The 19799-nt window shown below is 41.9% G+C and overlaps 1 protein-coding gene across 5 annotated transcripts; it reads right to left on the bottom strand.

Annotated features, from left to right (window-relative positions):
* Positions 1–24: 24 nt before the first annotated feature.
* On the bottom strand, positions 25–19353 carry MDM2 (MDM2 proto-oncogene). Of its 5 annotated transcripts, none has more exons than XR_012994836.1 (12): positions 19267–19353; positions 18554–18626; positions 16198–16272; positions 15690–15823; positions 15481–15530; positions 14066–14133; positions 13813–13906; positions 11080–11240; positions 9914–10069; positions 8198–8275; positions 6020–6641; positions 25–2467 (listed from the first exon to the last, which is right to left on the bottom strand). XR_012994836.1 is itself a non-coding variant. In XM_076332546.1 (12 exons), exons 3-12 carry the CDS (start codon positions 18620–18622, stop codon positions 6072–6074), a joined length of 1455 nt encoding a protein of 484 aa, XP_076188661.1. In that variant the 5' UTR covers positions 18623–18626; positions 18775–18858; positions 19267–19353; the 3' UTR covers positions 25–6071. The 5 variants fall into 5 exon arrangements, 4 of the variants coding, with proteins under 4 accessions (XP_076188661.1, XP_076188651.1, XP_076188676.1 ...); XM_076332546.1 differs by adding an exon at positions 18775–18858 and having other exon boundaries at positions 25–6641; XM_076332536.1 differs by having other exon boundaries at positions 25–6641.
* Between the last annotated feature and the right edge of the window lie 446 nt (positions 19354–19799).

Here is a 19799-nt window from a genome sequence, read left to right as displayed (position 1 = left end):
ATGAAAAGAGAGCACACCAAGGAGTATATAAACAAATCTTTATTTAAGGCTTTTCGACAGAACATAGTATTTAGCTTTCTCAGCAAAGGAAAAACTGAAAACCAAAAGGCAGACACAATACACGTGAAAATTCTTCTCATAAATGTATCTATACTCTGTGCAACTCGAGCGGGTACTTGTATTTTAACGGTTACCTACTGTGGCAACACATGCGCTGGTTATCTAGACGGTACGCAGCGTGACAAGTTCTTGAAAGCGTGTTCATCTAGGAGTAGCGGCAAGATTGCCTAGTTATTTAAATTCACTATAAACCGGTCTGCTTAATAGTCATTCCAATGATGCGTAGTCAGACGACAAAGTAAGACTGCTTTTGGACAAGCTATTTGGTATTTTACTGATTATGTAATAGTCATGTTGGCGGCCATTAATTTAGCTCAGTAACAAGAACAAAGTCAGGCCATTAAGTTAAAGCAACATCTACTCAAAAGGGAAGACAACACCTTTCTAAGTATCAATCACCAACAAATTTTACATGTAGAATATATATATATATACACACAAACACATACACACACGTATAGAGGCGTTCACCTGAAGCTTTCAGTGCATCTGTGCTAAATAAAAAAAAGAAGCACACATCAGTTAAAAGCAACTTTTTTTCCATGGTTCAGTAAGTGCAACTCATTGTTAAAAGATTCCTTTAGCTACATTTCAGAGAATTTCTTCTTTTTTTGCTTTAGATTGCTTGCGTAACCTTTAACTGACCAGTAACTCCAGAAAATAAGGCTTTGACTCAGGAATGGATGAGCTGGAAAAGTTCAGTTAGGGTAGGTAATCCCCCCAGCGCAGAGGCACACGCCTGCCAGCCGGGAGGGCTGATGCTCTAGGGAAGCGCTGGCCCGCTCCCCGAGGCTGGAAGTACAATAATGCATCGAGAGCACAAGCACGCTACATAGCGTCCTCTCTTAAAGTACATCGGTGACCCTACAGACGCTCAAAGCCTGCATCCACCTGCCGGCACCGTGAATAATCGAGAGTGGCCAACAGAGCTGAGAACCGGTATGAACGCGAGTCCCGTACACACGTTCCAAGCTCTTCCCTGCCCCGGGAAGCACCGCATCAGCAAATGTTCCTTTTTAGGCTAAGTGTTGCACAACACAATGTCGTTTCTTCCTGAGATAACTGGCACCCCACCAGACGTGTGGCAGGTTAACTGGCGGAATAAATTAACTGCTTTAAAATTATAAACTCTCCTTGTAAAGTTACGCCCTAACACAACAGCAGCTTTAGATTAAGATGGGAAAGAAAAGTTCTTCACCCCTATACTAATCCTATTTATTCAGTTTCATTATGCTTCTAAATATTTTCTAATCTTGCTTTTGTAAGAACACAATTTTCTGAAACAACTACTCTTGTCAACGCTTTCTGTAAGAATAAGGAATTGTTTTTCCCTCACATTAGTCTTCAAGGGGAAAAATCTGCCTGAAGTCTTGCGTGTGGCTTCATACCCGCACAGACACATTCCAGAGACAGCGACATTTAAGCAAATTCACAGCAATCAGAACTCGGTGATAAAATTGTACCACGCTGTAACGCTTTTCATCAGTTAAAGTTTTGTAGCACTTTTACCCCTTCCAAACCAGCTTGCTAACGGAAGCGGCAGCCGCAGCCTCCTGCGCACTACGGCACGGCACACGTTTCTTCCTGTGTCCTCGCTGGCAACACTTTGCAACCAACATTCAAGGGGCGCTGCTCGGCAAAAAAGCGTCATCTTTGCAGCGTGGATGTTCAATACAATCAGCAATCCAGCTACTTCTGTTTCAACTGTGCAAGTTTTTTGAAGGACAAAAGCAGCAGACTTTGTAACTAATAAATCTTAAGTGGAGACGCGATATTAAAGGTTCTCAGATATTTTAATATTCAACGCTTCTAGCCTTTTTGAGCAATGTCAGACACTGAAACAAAGCAGTTTTGCCACCTGCCTCGAGTACTTCACTTTGCATTTCGCCTCCTCGGGTCAAGGGTTGCATTTCAATAATAATAAATAGCTACACAGCGAAAAAGTCTAATTTAATCAGAAAGTGGGTTTATTGTACTTCATAAAAAAGAAGAAATGCGAGTTCTTGTAGCATTTGTACTTAGCTGTTGCCTACCTGAAGTGCACGAAGGAACAGACTAAGACAATTATTGAAAATTGTGTACTGTCACATTTCGTCAGCATCCGGCCATCCCTTCAGCTTTCTTGGCCACGTGTTCAAATGCAAAAGCAATTACCATCCGTTGCAAATTAACCTTGAAACCTCTCATCACCTCACCGCACCTTCCAGACCATCACCTCCAATGTCACCAGCACAACGAGGCCGTCAGTTAGCTTCTTGGCTGTCCTCGGAGATGCAAAAGCATTCCAAGGGAAAATAAACACCATCAAAACATTTTCACTCTGCTAACGCTCCACCAGCCTCCATCTCTATTTAAGAAATGTTGTTCAGGTTCAACGCAGTCGTCATTTTCAGGGAAGGAAAAAAGAGAACAAAGCCGTAAGTCTTCCTACGCCCCTCTTAATCTGAATATAATCTGAGTATTTCACTTTATTTTAATGCTACAATTTCTTAAATACGTTTCCTGTGACTGTGCTTTACTAAGTATACCTATTTATGTATCTACCCACGTACCAATAGACTAATTCAATAAATTAAAGCTCAAAACACTAACTGGAAGCACAAGAATATTTACAAACTGCAATAAATTAAAGATTAAAATCAGCACGATATTAAATAAGAATCTCAAAGACCTCGTCAACTACAGACAATTGTCAATTTCTTCTGTGCTGCTACCCAAGGGCAGAAACATGTTTACAGGACAGAAAGAGCAGAGTGACAAACACCAGGCTGGTCACCACTCACCCGGCACGTACCGAGCGCAGGTTGGGGTGACGGCACAGGGGCAGACCCAAGGGTTTCAGCCTTTCGGACTGAACACCCGTCCTGGCTGGGGCTGGGGTCACAACGTCCCGTACACAGCCCCCAAACCCCGCAGGCAGGCACGCTTGCCTGCCAGCATCTGCTACAGGAGCTGGAATAGGCACCCACGCTCACCACTCCCTTACTGATAAGGCATGCCTTGGGGAAAAAAAACCACCACCACAAACAAAAAGTCCTAACGTTTCACTAGAAATTACTATCAGAAAATAGAACTCAAAACAAAGATTCACTCTGGCACAGTAGTTTGGCCACAGATGCAGAAATCAAAATTACCCATTTCCTCAGCGCTGTATGGAGTGGAGGGTATTTCCAGGGCTGTTCTCCACCACAGGAGACATGCTAGGGAAATACAATTTTAGATCATAAAAGGGGAAATTCATCATGCTGTATGCTCTCACTTTATCTTTTGCCAAAGCATAAAGCATTAGTAGGAGATGAAATTGTTTTTGAAGAAAAATCCCAAAGCCGAGTGGTTGTGAACGCCGAGGATCATCACCCACCATACGTGCCTTTTTTTTTTTTTCTTTTGAGAGCTGAAGTTTTTTGGGGTTTTTTTTGTTTGTTTGTGGGGTTTTTTTTGTTTGTTTGTTTGTTTTTTTTTTTAAATAGAGATATCACTTAAGGGAAGTGAAAGAGAATGCCAAGAGCGGGACAGTACACTTTGTCCCAGTAGGAACTAGGTAAGAACAGCTGCTCTCCCAGGACCGCAGTTACATAACCATCACAGTGACCGCAGAGAAGGTATCGCACTGAAAAAGCGTAAGATGCAGGAGATGATGTAATGGACAAAGCTTTTTAAGTACGGCCCCCAGGTTATCAATGCTTCTCCTGCATATACACGTCCACAATCCTCTCTCAGCTGCCGATTCCAGACTGCGATATGACCGCTATTGGGTTCTGACCTGCAGGTGCAATGGAAGAGCCTCTGCAAGCTTCACTGCGCTGAAGTCTACCAAATCAAAAATTAAGGATGCGTGAATTAAGGCAGGTAACCATCTATTAGAAGCATCCCTACTTGAAAAATTTAAGCATCTGCCCACAGGACTTTCTCTATCTCGGGCTGAAGGATTATCAAACCCCATGAAACCCATGAAAGGTTACTGCTGACCAAAGAACTTCTAGAACCTCCAGCTACCTGCTGTGGCTTTACAAATTGCAAGGGGCAAGAAACTCGCCTGTAAGAATTTGAAGAAACATATACAGCTGGGGGTTACATTTTGTTCAGTTAAAATTAATCACGGTAAAACTTCAGAGACACCAGTATCTTTTAGTAGCATTTTCCAAAAATGAGCTCAAGTGTACAAACAAATCGTGACTGATCCTGGTAATTCAGTCTTTACCTAGGAAGGCATTTCTTTGCAGGCAAGTAACAACCAAAGGTTTACAGAGTCCCTCCTGTACAGCTTTACATCCTTTTCCTAGGCGCTTCCTTGTATTCCAAGGCGTTTGCAGCCCCGGTTTACAGACACTTTATACTAGAGTAACTACTTCAGCTCCGACATGAAGGCAATTATAGCGGTAAAAGTCTCTGTGCTAGCGCACAGGCATCAACAGTTTTGTACTGGTGGTGTTAAGCAAGCTGTTTGACCTCAGCCTGCAGGATGGCAACACAGCACAATTCCTGCATTTAGGCTAGGTCTCCATTCTTGGCACTCCCCTGACGCTGAAACTACTTATTTGCCATTCTCTGTCGGGCAGATGATCAGCAGCTATCTGTAAAATTAAAAGGCGCTGAAACCATACAATTCCTCTTGTAATCTAGTTTTCCAAAGGAATAAATACACACACACTGGTACAGAAACTCTCCATCTGAAAAACAGCTCAGATGAGTCATCTAACTAAACCCTGAAGATACATGTGAGAATATTTTTGTAAGCTAAGGTATTTTTATACTACTCTGAACGCACCACAGAACTGAGTCAGTAGACTCCTTAATAAGGAACCTGGTAAGTTTCACAAAGTTTCTGACAAGTACAGTGAGGAGACAAGAGCTAAAAGCAGTAAAGGACAGGTCCAATGCGACCAATTTTCAGTTGGCCAAACACCTTGCAACACATTTTCAGAATTCTTGTGATACAGATGAAAAACAGCGTTAAGTTGGAAAGACTACTGAATTTAAAGAATGTCTATGTGAACTAGAACTACACAACTTACTTGTTTCTGCAGATGGAGGTGGACTTTTTTTTCCTCCCTATTTTTATTCAAGCGAATGTAGTGATGAAGCTGCATGCTATACTGCTGAAGCCAAAAACAAGTGCAGAAAGAGTAAGGTTGTCCCCTACTATTACCCGACTTGACATTACACAGCACCTCCTTCATTTGTCTCGCCTGTTCAAGTCTTTTCTCACACTGCTAAAATAATGAGGATAGTACAGACCTCCAGACCCACAAAGCATTTTAAAAGCCAGTTTCTCAGGATGTTTAAGAGATAACTGTAAGACTGAACTTGGACCAATGACTTCTCAGGACACACACAGCCCTGAAGTTTACAATGCACACTGTGAAAGACACGCAATACCCTTTTCTATTTCCAAAACCTTACGTGTTTTTCTATCGTAAGATCTCCCCTGTAATTTGGTTACTCGGAGGAATTTAAGTTTTGGGAATGAGGGAGACAAAATTCTATTTTATTGACTTATTCAGAGGGTTCCGATTGAGCCTGGTGTCTTCACCAGGCAACAGATACAAGGTTCTCCAGATTCCAGTATCTTCTTGAGAGGAGAAACTCACATTAACGAACTCTTCAACATGTCTCTCCTCTCATAATCATTGAATTTGGGTTTTTAAATGTGTGCATTGAATCCAGTAAAACAAATGTCACTATCTTGTATGGAACATAAAGCACGCAGAAAGGCAGGTAGTTTACAGGAATTGGTCATTTTTGTTGAGAGGGATTTAAAATCTTCAAGTTGACTTACAAGTATTAGGCTAACCTCCTAACAACTCCAGCACATTTATTTCAGCAATTACTTTTCATACCAAATGCGAAGAGACCCAAAATATTATTTTCCAATACGCATACAAAAATAGTTTCTTACTCTCTCAACCAGTTTATGAAGTTCCTTTTGCTGCTCACCAGCCAACGTCCATCTAACCGAAGTAAGTTAGTACAATCATTTGTATGGGCTGTCTGCACACCGGACAGGGTTTGTTCCTCTTCTTAAGTTTCCTTGCGCACGTAAAACATGACATGAGGTGTCCCGTTTTGCCATGTACTATGCAGCCATTTTTAGGTCTGCTCTGACATATGACACAGGGCTCTATGCTGGTAACAGGCAGACTGGATTCCATGCTTTCCTCTTTGTCTGCCATTTCTCTCTTCTCGGGTTCCTTATAGTCCTCCTGACTGCTACAAAACATGCTGCTTGACGTCGAAGGCTGAGAATAATCTTCACTTTCCTGAGACTCAGAAATTTGTACTGCTTTATCCTCATTCTCCTCTACAGCTGGTTCTTTATCTTCAGTCATTTTCACTTTCTTGCAGTCAGGAACATCAAAACCTTCTTCAGACTCTAGGGGGAGGGAACTTTCTAATTTGCTCTTTACCAATTTATCGCTCTTTTCATCTGGAAGCCAATCCTCACGAAGGGCCCAGCATCTGTGGCAATGTCGTGGCAGCGGAGGATTCATTTCGCTACATTCGGGACACTTCCAATAATCCTTCAGTGAATTAAAGGTTGGAACAGCTTAAGCTACTTGGAATGCTTACAATCCAAGCATTCAGAGATTATAAACAATTTATTACTGCCAAAGTAACAGTTATCTTGAGCTATCAACTTGTATACAAGTTAAAAATTCTATTCAGTGTTTGGTCCCATTTTATGATTCTGAATTAAAATAGTCTGATTTTTAAAAGACTCTGACTTTCCCTCTTCTTGCAGTAGATTTGTGAAATAAAAATAGAGGTAGAACAATAAAGACTTATTATTTCTTAGGCAAAATTGAAGAAACCAGACCACAAAAGTCTTCAGAGAACCTCATGAAAAACTTCGTTCTGATAAAATGGTCACCATTCCCGGTATTTCAACAATGGACTTCCGAAATGGAAACTATTCAAGATTAAAGGGACATTTAACCTGGGATGCTAAGCTGTTGGTGTGCAAAACGGCCGGGTGAGGGCACTCTGACACAGTAGTATTAGAGAACAGAAAACATCGGCCATTTTGGGAGGGGGGGGAAGGCTGCATCACTGTCTAAGGTTACTCAATACGCTACACTGAAAATATGCCACTATCTCATTAAAAACATGCTTCATTTCTAAGGAGAAAGACCCTTCTTTGAAATAATCTATGCCGTAGGGGGAATGAGAACAGAAAACAAACCAAAACTTATTTAGAAGATTCGAAGCACTTTTTGGTTTGAGTCCTAAATAACATCAGTGACATCAAAAGCTTCAGAGACCAATTTTAATTCCTAAAAATAATGTTCAGACATATTTTTCCATACATAAGCAGTGCTATGTTTTTAGATGGTGGCTAGCCCTATGTTTTACACACAGTAAAGTCCCTCAGTCCTACAGACCATCAAGGGACTGGAACATTTCAGACAGTTTTGGACAACAGCTTTGTTCAAGCTTCGACTGTGAAAAGCAAGTATAAATAAAAAGACGCACTGCTTTTTAGTTCTAGTGTGTGCTTTTTTCATCTATGTCTACATACTTTGCCTCAAACCCCCAAATTTCTTCCCACACTTCAAGAATGTCTCACAGAATTTAGAAAAAGCCTCCAAATCTATTAATTTTACAGTACTGTTCTGAAAACAGGTTTGCCTTCACATCTGTATGCTACGGATTCCTTCATTCAAGCTGGACAATAAAACCAGGTATTACGATTTATAGGAAGATTTTTTTAAATATACATGACTAAGTTTTTTGGTTTGGGTTTTTGGTTTTTGTTTTTGTTTTCCCATTTTGTGCAAAAAGTCAGATACTTAGGCTCCAAATAATTTCCTTCCATTAAGTCAGTGAAACGGTAAGTATTTTTTTTTAATGGATTAGGAAGCTTACTTTTTTTTTTTTTTTTAAATAGCAAGGTTCCTTAATAGTCACATGTTCAGTAGTTAAAATATTGTCTTGGAATCTTCAAGCATACAAAAAAAAGTCGATTTAATTAAAAAAAAAAAAGGTAACTGGTAACAATAGAATTCATCTATACTCCTTGATCTACTCTGTCAATTCACCCAACTTATGATGCTTTGCCAGTCAAGTTTTTACTCACAGCTAGAGAAATCTCTGGATCTTCGTCAAATGAATCAGCATCACTATCTTCATCCTGGTAAATAGTCAGCTGATATACCTGGTTTAAATAAATAATAAAAAAAGTATTGATGTAACTGTTTTTTGGCATTCAATTAAAAATCTGATAGATTTTTAATCTGATAGATTTTCTGATAGACTTTTAATGAAATGTAATAAATAGCGCATATAAGTTAATTTATGTTAGCAAATAACTCCACAAAATCTGATGACTGGTTTAGGGGAAAAGAATTCTGTTCACACTTGTAACACACAGTTTGAAGAAAAACGTAGACCAGACAGGTAGAAGGCACCACTTTCTAGAATAGAGGTGATCCCTCCCCTCTGCTCAGCACTGGTGAGGCCACACCTGGAGCAGTGTCCAGTCCTGCGCTCCCCAGTACAAGAGATACGGAGCTACTAGAGAGAGTCCAGCGAAGGGCCATTAAGATGATTAAGGGATTGGAGGAGCTCTCACATGAGGAAAGACTGAGAGAGCTGCGACAGTTCAGCCTGGAGAAGAGAAGGCTCAGGGGGGATCTTATCAATGTATATAAATACCTGAAGGGAGGGTGTAAAGCAGATGGAGCCAGGCTCTTTTCAGTGGTGCCCAGTGACAGGACCAGAGGCAACTGGCACAAATTAAAACACAGGAGGTTCTGTCTGAACATCAGGAGACACTTTTTTTACTGTGAGGGTGACCAAGCACTGGCACAGTGCTCAGTTCTGAGCAGCTGTGGAGCCTCCATCCTTGGAGATATTCAAAAGTCATCTGGACATGGCCCTGGGCAATCAGCTCTGCTTGAGCCAGGGGGGTTGGATAAGATGACCTCCAGAGGCCCCTTCCAACCTCAACCATTCTGCAATTCTCAACACTGCTGCTGGGGGCAGGGGCACACCTCAAGCCTTTCTTCCTCCAAATCACTGTCTTGTCTCAGGGTGCAGCTCCACAGCACTGTAAGCCAGTGTACATCAGTACAGTCAGTCCCATTCAGCCCTTCAGTACCACAATCACGTATGTCTCTGGCAAATTCTGCCTCTGGTACTTAACCAATCTTGCCATGAGCTGATTCACCTCTTTGAAGTAACAGAAAACTAACCCAGAAAAAAAAATAATTTCCCACTTCAGTCCTGACATTCCAGATATCCAGATCTCTTGAAATGATGGTAATCACAATTTTACTGTCTTCTTGCCTCCTAATGAAAATTTCTAAAATTGTTTCAGCATCTCTATGAAACATTTATATTCCTGGAGGCAAATGATTCAGAAATACCCCTTTGAGAGTTACCAGGAAAGTTTTCATTATTGAAAGTGTTGTCAAAGCTCAACACATACTTCTATAATTAAACATGCAGGAATAGACTCAAGTACACATGCTGCCATCGACTCCAACAGCTAGTGACTGAAGTCAAACAGACTCTTCCAGACTGTCAAGAGTCTGTTTCAGAGCCTATGGAAAGCCTTAGCACCATTCTGGTTACTGCCTGGTGGGTGTATAATGGTGACCCAACTGCACAGGCATGTAATTTGATTTAATGAACAACTGGGTGCAGTTTGTGACATAGCACACACAGTCCTGAAATAAACCTGAAGAGTTACTTCTTCTTGTTGGAATCTCAACATGAAGTATTCCTGTAAGTTTCCTTCCCCCTCTCACCCCTCCAAGTCAAAAAAACCCCAAACAAAACAAATATGTACCTCATCATCTTCATCTGTGAGCTCCTGTCCTTCTTCATTGTGACTATAATCTTCTGAATAAATAGACTCAACTTCAAACTCTACACTGAACTGGTCTGAAACAGAACTGTGGTCAAACCAATCAGAGTTTTCGCTTAATGAACTGGCATCAAGATCCTGAAAAAAAGAGAAAGAAAGTACACATTCAGCCTCACTAGTCCAAATCCATAACCATTACTGTTAAGATAGCTCTTAAGATAAAACCGAACTACTCAGTTTAATTAGCTATGGAAGAAGTGACACCACCTGCTGTTAGACAGAACATCTTCTGAGACAAACGAATCATAGGCAGGTCAAAATAAAGCCAGATGTGAAAGCCTTTTGTCAGCTCTGTAATAGAGGCTGCAGTCAACCTACAGCCAGCTTGAAGACTACTGCTACTATTTCACAAAGGCTCTCGTAAGAAGTGAAAGAACAGATGCAAGAAGATGCTGTCTTTTGGCGGCATGTCATTAAATTCTCTACTCTCATCAACTCTGTTAACCTTCATTTGAGAAAGTGGCTAAACAATTATAAAATAGCAAGAGTGAAGATACAGTATTAGTTCTGTCAATTCAGAATACAGTATGTGACTAGGAATACTGTTAGTTTAGCTCTTCATGACTTAGCCTAACCACAGATAATTTGCCTCAAGTGTTTGCTGAAAACAACAATAAAAAAACCAGTAAAGGCTTGGAAAATTAATACAGCACATCATCAGGGCACTACTATGTACAGTTACCAAAGCCGTACCGGAACTACCAGATGCCCAGAAGCACCAACTATTCTGAATTATGGAACACCTGTGACTGCTTTTCTTCTCTTAGCATTCTAAGAAACACTTATTTTAAAACACAAAAATATATCTCACATTTTTTCAATACTGCGCCTAGCAGCAAGAGTCTTTTTTTTTTTTTTAAAGAATATTCAGAGTTAGTATTTTTAACGATTTCACTTCGGCTTTGTCAGCAGATCTATGAAAGACCCCACTCCACCCACACACCAACTTTTCTTTCAGCCTCTTTTCTCTCCTCAGACACCACTGAAGGAACTGCTGCTTTTAATTAAGAACATGGTGTTTTAAGATGCATATTTGTACTTGTGGTATCTGCAAAATTTGTACCACAAAAATATGTATTTTGACTTACAGGAATGGAGAGAGAATCTGTTGAATCACTGCTATTGCTTCTTTCACGGCACAGACCACTGACTACACACCATGAGAGGCTTTCATCAAACGTCAACGAAATGCTGTCCGACTTGTGTCGTTTTCTTCTGTCACTATGCAGATCGTCTGAAGCATTTTCTTCTGGGCACATTCAAGAATTTTTATTACTCCAAAAACATCTATGCAATGTGCAGTTTTGAACATTCTTAACAGAAGCTTAAAATATAATTTACTTATATAGGAATTTAAGAAAAATAAAGTCATTCAGTATTATTTTATGGGGAAAAAAGTAAAGGCACCAAAAACTTATTTAAAAAAAGACACAGTAACACTGAGAAACATGAGAAGTGTGAAACATTCCTGACACCAGTATTTCAGGGTTTGGCTTTCCCCACTTGTCCCATCAGTACAGCTTGTAAATGGCAGTCTCCACATGCAGGAAATAAAATAGTTGCGAATTTGGAAGCATTCTTACTCCACTTCACACATGACACATTAAACCCCTTCTAATTTTAAGGAATACAGTTAGGATCTTAATTGTCCTAGCTCCCTCTACAGTCAGTAGACAGAAAGGCACTTTCAGAGGGCTTCTGAGCCCATCCCAGAATTTGCAGGGAGACACAGCAACTAGCTCCCATGTCACATGCATACAAAGGACCTCATGCTAGGCAAGATAAGTTCAGGTTCAAGTTTCAGATACCTCAACTAATGTATTAGTTAACAGTTGCACTATATATAATTGTATTTACTCAACAGGATTTTTGTAACAAACCATTATGACTTTCACCACACACTAGCAAGAAAATCTTCAAGGCTACTATGTAAAAACTGAACTCTGAAAGCATTGCTTTAAGCTGTGCTTATTAAATATGCTTGGTTTGAAGGCAAAAAGACAATGCTTTTTAAATACATCACATTTTGAAACAACCACCTGCAGCAGCATAAGGAGTAGGGGGACAGCATTTGAGGGGTAGGTAAGTCAAAATTCAGCTCCACTGACTTTTAGAGTGTTTGGTAAGAAACAATTTTATTTAAAAAGGCATTGCAAAGTCAGTATGTAAGCGCAGCGGAGTGAAAACTCCCCAAGAGGCCTGACAACTTGGTTCAACAGACCTCAGTAAGAGCCTGCTGCCTCCCTACAGGTGCCTTTTGCACCCACCCTCTATTGCCCAGCTTCTCCCTTGCCTTGCAAAACACACCCTGACAATCCACGAGTCTTCAAGTCTTGAATCTTTCATTGTAAAAGAAAAGAGAACAAAACACTTGTACATACTTTGAGACTTCTCTTACTTTCCCTTGGTGCTTCTTGGCTCAGCCCCTCTCTTTTCTTTTTTCGCCCTGAGAGCCCCACCAAATTTGGTGCCCCCAGGCCCAAGGGTTGCTCCTGTCCATCGTTGTCCTCATTTAGTTGTCATGGCTCCATGCTGTACTGATACTGTATCACCACAAGGTTTCTATACACTATATAAGCGGCTCCAAAGGAGCCGCTACCATCCCAATTTAACAAGAATAGTGGTTTAAAAGGAAGATTTCCTATAAATTAGAAAAAAAGTGTATATAAAAACACTATATTAAAAGAACTTTTAAGGTTGTAACAAACTAATAAATGGATGCAAAGACAAGAGTTAATAATCAAACCTACAATAAGTAAGCACAACACAGGACCTTATGTGCTCTGGGTCATGCCTAAATATTACAGGTTGTGATGTTTAACCGAGACTTTCCATCCTTTCACCAGTTTTTGTTACAACATTAAAATGTTCTTTTAATTTAGTGCAAACCGCTCAGCAACGCAGCACAGTTTCTGGACTGACTAACATAACAGTGGCCTACGATGAACACAAAAAAGACACTACAGAAAAGCTGAGGAACTGAAAAATGTTCCCGAGCAACTGAAGAAAAAGTTCTATGCAGCGACAGAAGGTTATCACTGCCCAGGTAATTACAACCGTCAAGTCATGAGGTAACAGAAGTAAGTGATGGAACAAACTAATGTAAGAAATTCCACAGAATAGTATTTAAGTAGAACTGTAGAGAACACTTCCATTGAGAAATTTGAAGTTATTCAGGTTTATGCTGACCAGCTTGTTATTTGCTAATTATTGGAGGAAACATTCCACATTTTGAAAATGTATTTGCCAGTGATTACTGAGTAACCACAGTAAGGAGAAAGAGGAGACAAATACGATGCTTAAGTCACCAAACTTTTAAAAAAAGTGCTTAAGGAATGGTCAGGTACCTAAATATATCCAAAATCATCCCATGTTACTACCAGACCTTTGATGTCTTTGCCACCAACTGAAATCCAATGAAAACCGCTTTTAGAGAGCGAACAAAATGTAAGATTTTGTGGCTGTCTACAGAGGGAACTGAAATGAATTTGACTACATCAGCCTCTTACAAACAAAAGTGTTCTCATCACAAAGACAACACAACTGATTAAGTCCTGCTGATGTGAACAAGTTTAACAGATCTGTGGAACAAGTTATTCCATCATCTTGCTAACAGTTCTAAAGATCTGAACTGTAACATGATACTGAGGCAATGCAAGGAATTGCGTATTTCTTCCAGACTGAACATTTTGTTTTAGATAAGCAGAGAAACATGCATAGTATTTCACAGCATGTTTCAAACTCAGTAAGGCAACAGAACGTACTTTTTTTCCCTAAGTGGCCATGCTACTGAAAGCTCTGCATCATAAATCTGCACATACCAGATTCACTGTGCGTTCTCCTCCTAGAAGATGTAGTTGGTCGGGAAGTCACATTTGATGAAGTCTGCTTCTCTTCTAACTCTTGCATAGATTCCTGGTTAACAGAAATACTGAGTAAGCCTGAGCACAAATATGAGGTAAAAGGCTAGAATCAACTAACTGCATCTAAACCATTGACATCATCACACAAAACTAAACAGAATTTACTTACATCTCAGAACATTTATTTAAAGAAAAAAAAAAAAGAAATCACCTTTAGAACATTTTCTTCTTCAAGCTGAAATCTGGCATCATCCTCAGGTGTGTCAGCAAGCATAGAGTCTGAAACCAAACCAAACCACACCACCATAATACAGCACAGCAGAAAAATTCAATTTCAGGCTCAAAAACATTAGAGTAAAAGCAAAGGAGAGAAGTTAACTGCACACTGCATTTACACAGTAAATTCTAAACAGAACTTACTATCCAGACGTTTTGCAACAATGGAAAAAAACCCATTCCTTTGCTTTTCAGATGTGTGCAGCACTTTCCCTGTAACATTACTGAAGTGGGAAAGCGGGGAGGAAGAAGAAATCTCGACTGCAAAGCAGCTCAGAATATTATAAATGCCTTCAAATGAAGGCTGTGCATTAGCTGGGATTCTGCAGATATGAAAGAATACAGGCAGAAAATATTTTACACTTCTTCCTCTCCAAAGTATATTTTACTAGCTATCATCTTATGGAAACACTGAATTAAAAAGACATTAATAGAAGAAAAATTAAGTTCATTAAATAGAAGAAAAGTTAACTGTTGTTAGTTAGATATGCTTGCTACCAGACTGACCCTGAATTAATAAGTTATCTTTCAAGAAAAGAATTTGAGAGATAATTTAAGTTTGCAAGCATAACAGTAAGGGGTAATAGAGCATGTTTCCCATCTTCAGCAGCTGAACACTTGCCTTCAGGAAGAGTCAGAAACAAAGGGATTTCTAATATGGATTTAGAAGCCAATTTACAAAATGGCTTCCATTGTTTAACTTCTGGTTCACTCCTTGTATTAGCCAAAAATTACAGCTATATTGAGCATTTTTATACTGCAGGAAAGATGACTGTATGTAACGATTCTCCATTTATGGAGTGGCTATCCACAAAGTTACCACAAAGCTACTTTTTTTAAGTATACAGACCTTTTAAAAGATGACTCAGTATAGCTGAGGGTGACCAGTTCTAAATGTACTCCACATTCAGTTTTGAAAATTAAAACAGAACACTAACAGAAAGAATAAAAAGCATTTGCCCTGACTTCACTGCTGGCACCAGTTCAAGAAGCTAATTTTTAATATTAAACTTTTTACGTTGTTGAGGGCTTTATCTGTAAGAAATACAAACAAACGACTAACTTTTCAATTTAGTCCTCTTTGTGTTCAGCTCTGATTGTGCTTGTTCTGGTTCTAGTCAGACAAAACTACCCAAATGCTGTTCAGATTTTTCTTCTTTTTTCTCACCCAGAAGAAACAGCGTTTGCTTTGATTCACTATTTGTGATGGCTCTGGACAGTAGTGTGTAAAGCCAAATAGCTAATTATGGAGAGATCGACGTTATCTGATCGCTACATGCAAGATGCATTAAAGTTATATTTTCCCTACTACTATTTCCCAAAACAGAAGGTCGTCCCAAACTAGCTTACCTTGTTGATTGATTGCTATCAGATTTCTGGAAATCATTGAATATAGTCTCCTTAAATGGGGATAAAGAAAAGAGATGTTGCAAGTTAGCTACATGTAATTATAAAAGAGAGCTTACCATCTTTGAAGATGCAAAGAGTTAAAAAAGGCCATACGCATTATGTTCTCCGCTATTTCACAACCAGACTCTCAGAAAAAAATCCGATTTTACCTGTGTTCTTTTACTGAAAAGCTTGTTACTCCAAATAAATCCCCCAGGAGATCATTTGCACAGTGTACAATATGTTGCTGTTTTTCATCATATAATTGTTTAGACATAATATATTGTCCAAGATAGAATATTACCTGTAAAATAAATAACATACACAGACATTAAATACCCAGGTTCTGTTGTTAAGTTTAAGTGTAAGAGAAAACACATTAAATTCATTGAGATTTGCTCTTCTGACTTTGATTGCCTGAAACTCCCTCTGAGCTGCAGATTTTGATCTATCGTTCCCCAAGTACTCTGCTATTCTACTGACCACCAGATACTTTTGTTCAGATTTTGAGAAACTTGCTAAACTCCACCTAACAAGTCAGCAGGAGAATAAAAACAATACCTTGTCCCAATATCTTCTAGATAAGCTGTGAACTACACTGCCCCCCATTCACCCAAAACAAAAGAACAATCTATCTGTATTCACTGTAATCTACCTTTAGTGATCAAAAGTTCTCACCTCCTTCATAGTAAAAGTGTCCTTTTCTGCACCAGCTAACTTCAACAACTTCAACAATAGTGGCTTTGGTTTAACCTGTGTGGGGAAGAAGAAAAACAGTATGCACCAATTATTCACCAAACAAAAGACTATTTACACAGGTTGGCTTCCTCCTTCTGTATTAACCTAATACACAAACACACAACTACATTAAAACCTATCCACATCCAAGTTCTCTACTTTGCAAAGCTAAACTTAAAAGAAAATAACACGAACCAAATCATACTGAACTTCTCGTACATTGTACACCTTAGCTCAAACCCCAATCTTTCATTGGTACATACAGATTCCTCGACTTGAGCTACAGGATTCATTTGGTGGTTCCAAGTACAGGGCAGGGTCCTGGGGAATTCAGCTTCACTCCTTCAGTCATTACAGTGTCTCCCAAAGGGGACGGAGGGAGGGAGGGAGGAAGGCAAACGGACCTTTGTGACTAACTGTCAGGTCTAGAGTGCAAGTCACAAAGCAAAGCACTACTGGTCCACCTCTTTCCTAGTCTCTTCCTGTGACAGTTTCTGGGGCTGTGGTTTTGCATTTGCCAGCTGGGCTGCTTTACCTCTGAAGACTTTTCTTAGCTGGCAGAAGCACACCCTGTCCTTTTCATCGTATTTCAATCACTCCTATCTCTGCAATGGCCTCCCACCCACCCACTGTGCCAGCAGAGTTGTTTCTGCAGCCAGTCTATGACAATTTTTGAGGTAGAGGAGGGAAAAGTTAAATAAATAAATAAATAAATCACTTTCCCCCCTCTTTTTTTTTTTTTCCTTCTCACCAGACCAGTGTCTTGATCGCATTCACTGCACTGTTCCACAAACAGCTCTGCCAGTACCAGTGCAGGAGATGAGAACAAGCTGCAGAGGCTGCCACAACTGCAAAGAAAATGCCTGTAGAGCCACTGACGGTTCCCAGTGCAGTATATTCTAGTACTGCCAACTTTAATAGCAGCATAATTATTCTAAGAACAGGCTAATATTTAGCTATCCTAATATATTCCCTCAAATAAGAAAAGATATTACAGAAAAGAAACGTTTTATAGGAAAGTGTGAATAATTTAAGTCGTCATAATGTGATGCTACCATCTGCAGTCAGATCTGCGTGGCAGAAGAACTTCATACTTGCAGGAGTCCGGGAGAGATGGAATAAATGCTTAAGGGAAAGGACGGGAACTTCCCTACATTCCACTTCAAGTATCTGCTAAAACCAACGTTAAGTTTTAGTGCATTAGCAAGAGATTAGTTGCAAGAATCACACATAATGAAAACAATAAACAAGCTTGTGGACAACGTTAGATGTCTACTCACCCCTTCCTAAGTGCTGAATTATTTAAAGCATGCGGCATATATTACAGTTTCACAGAGGAAGCAAACAGTAACTTATTAAACTACTAATGACAGCTGAGCATAGAAAGGCAAAGCACACTTTCAGATCTCTGAATCCACATCTAGACCCACGGGTTCAGATCCTTTTACTCCCCAGCCCTCTCTCCCCGACTCCTGCAAGTATGAAGTTCTTCTGCCGCGCAGATCTGACTGCAGATGGTAGCATCACATTATGACGACTTAAAAAAAAAAAAAAAAAAGAAAAAAACGAAAAAAAAAAAATCAACTTTGAACAGTCTGCTGTTCGGTTTACTTCGCTTTTTTGAAGTTCTGCTATCAGTCCACACTTTTAAGATTTACCCTTCCACAAAAAGTAATCCAGTTCAACCGTCATTGTACACATGCCGTTTTTAACCCACATCTCAGGTGTAACACATAGGCTTCCATCCTCAGGAAAACTTACATAGAAAGTCAGGACAGCACGACTGTCACTGTATCATGGGAAGCCTAGATATGCAAAGCCATAAACACAAACGAAGACTCTTATTACAACTTGCTTATGAATTCCAATAGAGGAGAAAATGAAAATGCCAAATTCGAAAACCTTCAGTTGTAATGACAAGATTATTTCACAAACAGTGTAAGTTTTGCACAACGGAGATCTTTCATAACTCTTCAGTTACGAACTGTTAACAATTTCCACCACAAAATACTTACCATGATCAAATGGGACCATAAGATCCTTTTTATTAAAAGAAAGCAACTTGACCATCAAAGGTCTCCAGGAAACAGTCTAAACCTAAACCATCGCCCTCAACTCTCAACCACGAATGAGAAAGATTTGCTTCACAATTACAGGATCAATGAGTGACCACCCTCACCGGATTTCCTGGCTTTTCTCTAACCATCGCTCGCTGAGCAAAGTGGCCCTTCTGAATTAGCAGATAAAAACTCTGCAAAAAGCATGAAAAACTCGCGCATCCAAGAGAGCTACTGACCAGCACCTCTTGCTCCGAAGTGGTGACAGAAGAGGCATCCGTAAGGGACGACATCTTGGTATTGCACATTTGCCTGCAATTTAAGGGAGAGCAACCTCAAAATGTGGAACACAGCTGCACAACCCGGGCTCCCGCCCGCGCAGGGACACCCCAGGGCAGGCGCAGGGCCGCGCTCCGCAACCCTGGGGGGTGCAGGCGCCACCCCGGCGGTGCCCACTCACCTCGGTGCCCTTGTCCAGCCCACACGCCGGACTCCGGCGGCGGGTATCTGGGCCGAGTCGGGCCGGGCCGGGCCTTATATAGCGCTGCCAAGAGGAGGCAAGTCGGGGCTTAGCTCCTCCGCCGGCCACGGCCCGACATGCCTGAGCATGACCAGGAGTGGCGGCGCTGCCGAGTCACCGCGGGGGGCGGGCGGCGGCCGACGCTGACTCACCGCGGCCGCCAGAAGCTGGGGGGGGGCGGCGGTACGGAGAAACAGCCCGTCTCCGCGCCTGCCCCCCTCCCCCCCCCCCCCCCCCCCCCCCCCCCGACGCCGGCCTCGCTCCCCCCGCGGGCGGAAGCCGCGGCGCTCGCTTCAGCGCCGCGCCCGGAGCGAGTGGCCCCGCCGCGCTTCAGCCGCCCCTCCCCCAGCACCGAGGCCGCCACGCGCGAAAAGCGAGCCCCGAGCGACCCCTCAGCCCCTGCCCCCGAGCGAGCCGGGAATCCCCACGCACCGCCAGCCGCGCCCGCTCCGCTGCCCGGCCCGGGGCGGGCGGAGGACCGGGGGCCCTACCACGCCGCAGCGCGGTACGCGCCCAATGCCGCCATTTTAGCCGCTGCGCCGCGCGGCCCGCTGGTCTCTCCAGCGCCCCCTAACGGGCTCAGGGCAACGGCCGCGCCGCGCGCAGGCAGCGGGGCAACGGCCGCGGAGCGCCGCGCGCGGGCGGGAGGCGACGCCTCTCACACAGGCGGCTGCGGGCCGTGCTAGCCTGGCCGCCCGGCCCCGGGGCGTTATGGGATGGAGAGCCAGAGCCCGGGCCGCGGCGGCGGCCGGAACAGAAAAGCGGTACCCGGGATGAGGGACAAACTGAGCGAAGGCCTGGCAGCAGCAGGCGCTGCGAGACCCGCGCCGGGGGGCTGTGGGAAGCAGGAGGCTCGGGCTGTGCTCTGCCGGCGGCTTTTTCTTTTCTCGTCTGCGTCCTTGCTCTTGTCTATCCCTTTTATCCCGTCCCGACTGTGTTTACGGCCACTGCACAAAAACCGTCTG

Source organism: Aptenodytes patagonicus, chromosome 1 (genome assembly GCF_965638725.1).
Source record: "Aptenodytes patagonicus chromosome 1, bAptPat1.pri.cur, whole genome shotgun sequence".
Taxonomy (NCBI): domain Eukaryota; kingdom Metazoa; phylum Chordata; class Aves; order Sphenisciformes; family Spheniscidae; genus Aptenodytes; species Aptenodytes patagonicus.
The sequence above is the reverse complement of the archived record's forward strand: the minus strand, read 5'-3'. Positions and strand labels throughout refer to the sequence as shown.

What these genes read in the sequence shown, in the direction of transcription:
- MDM2 (XM_076332546.1), bottom strand. Translation starts at nt 18,622, where the DNA reads ATGTGCAATACCAAGATGTCGTCCCTTACGGATGCCTCTTCTGTCACC. An exon ending in GATAGCAATCAATCAACAAG is followed by an intron (nt 14,134 to 15,480) that starts GTAAGCTAGTTT and finishes GTTTGGTTTCAG; the next exon opens with ACTCTATGCTTGCTGACACA. An exon ending in CAGATTCTCTCTCCATTCCT is followed by an intron (nt 10,070 to 11,079) that starts GTAAGTCAAAAT and finishes TCTTTTTTTCAG; the next exon opens with GATCTTGATGCCAGTTCATT.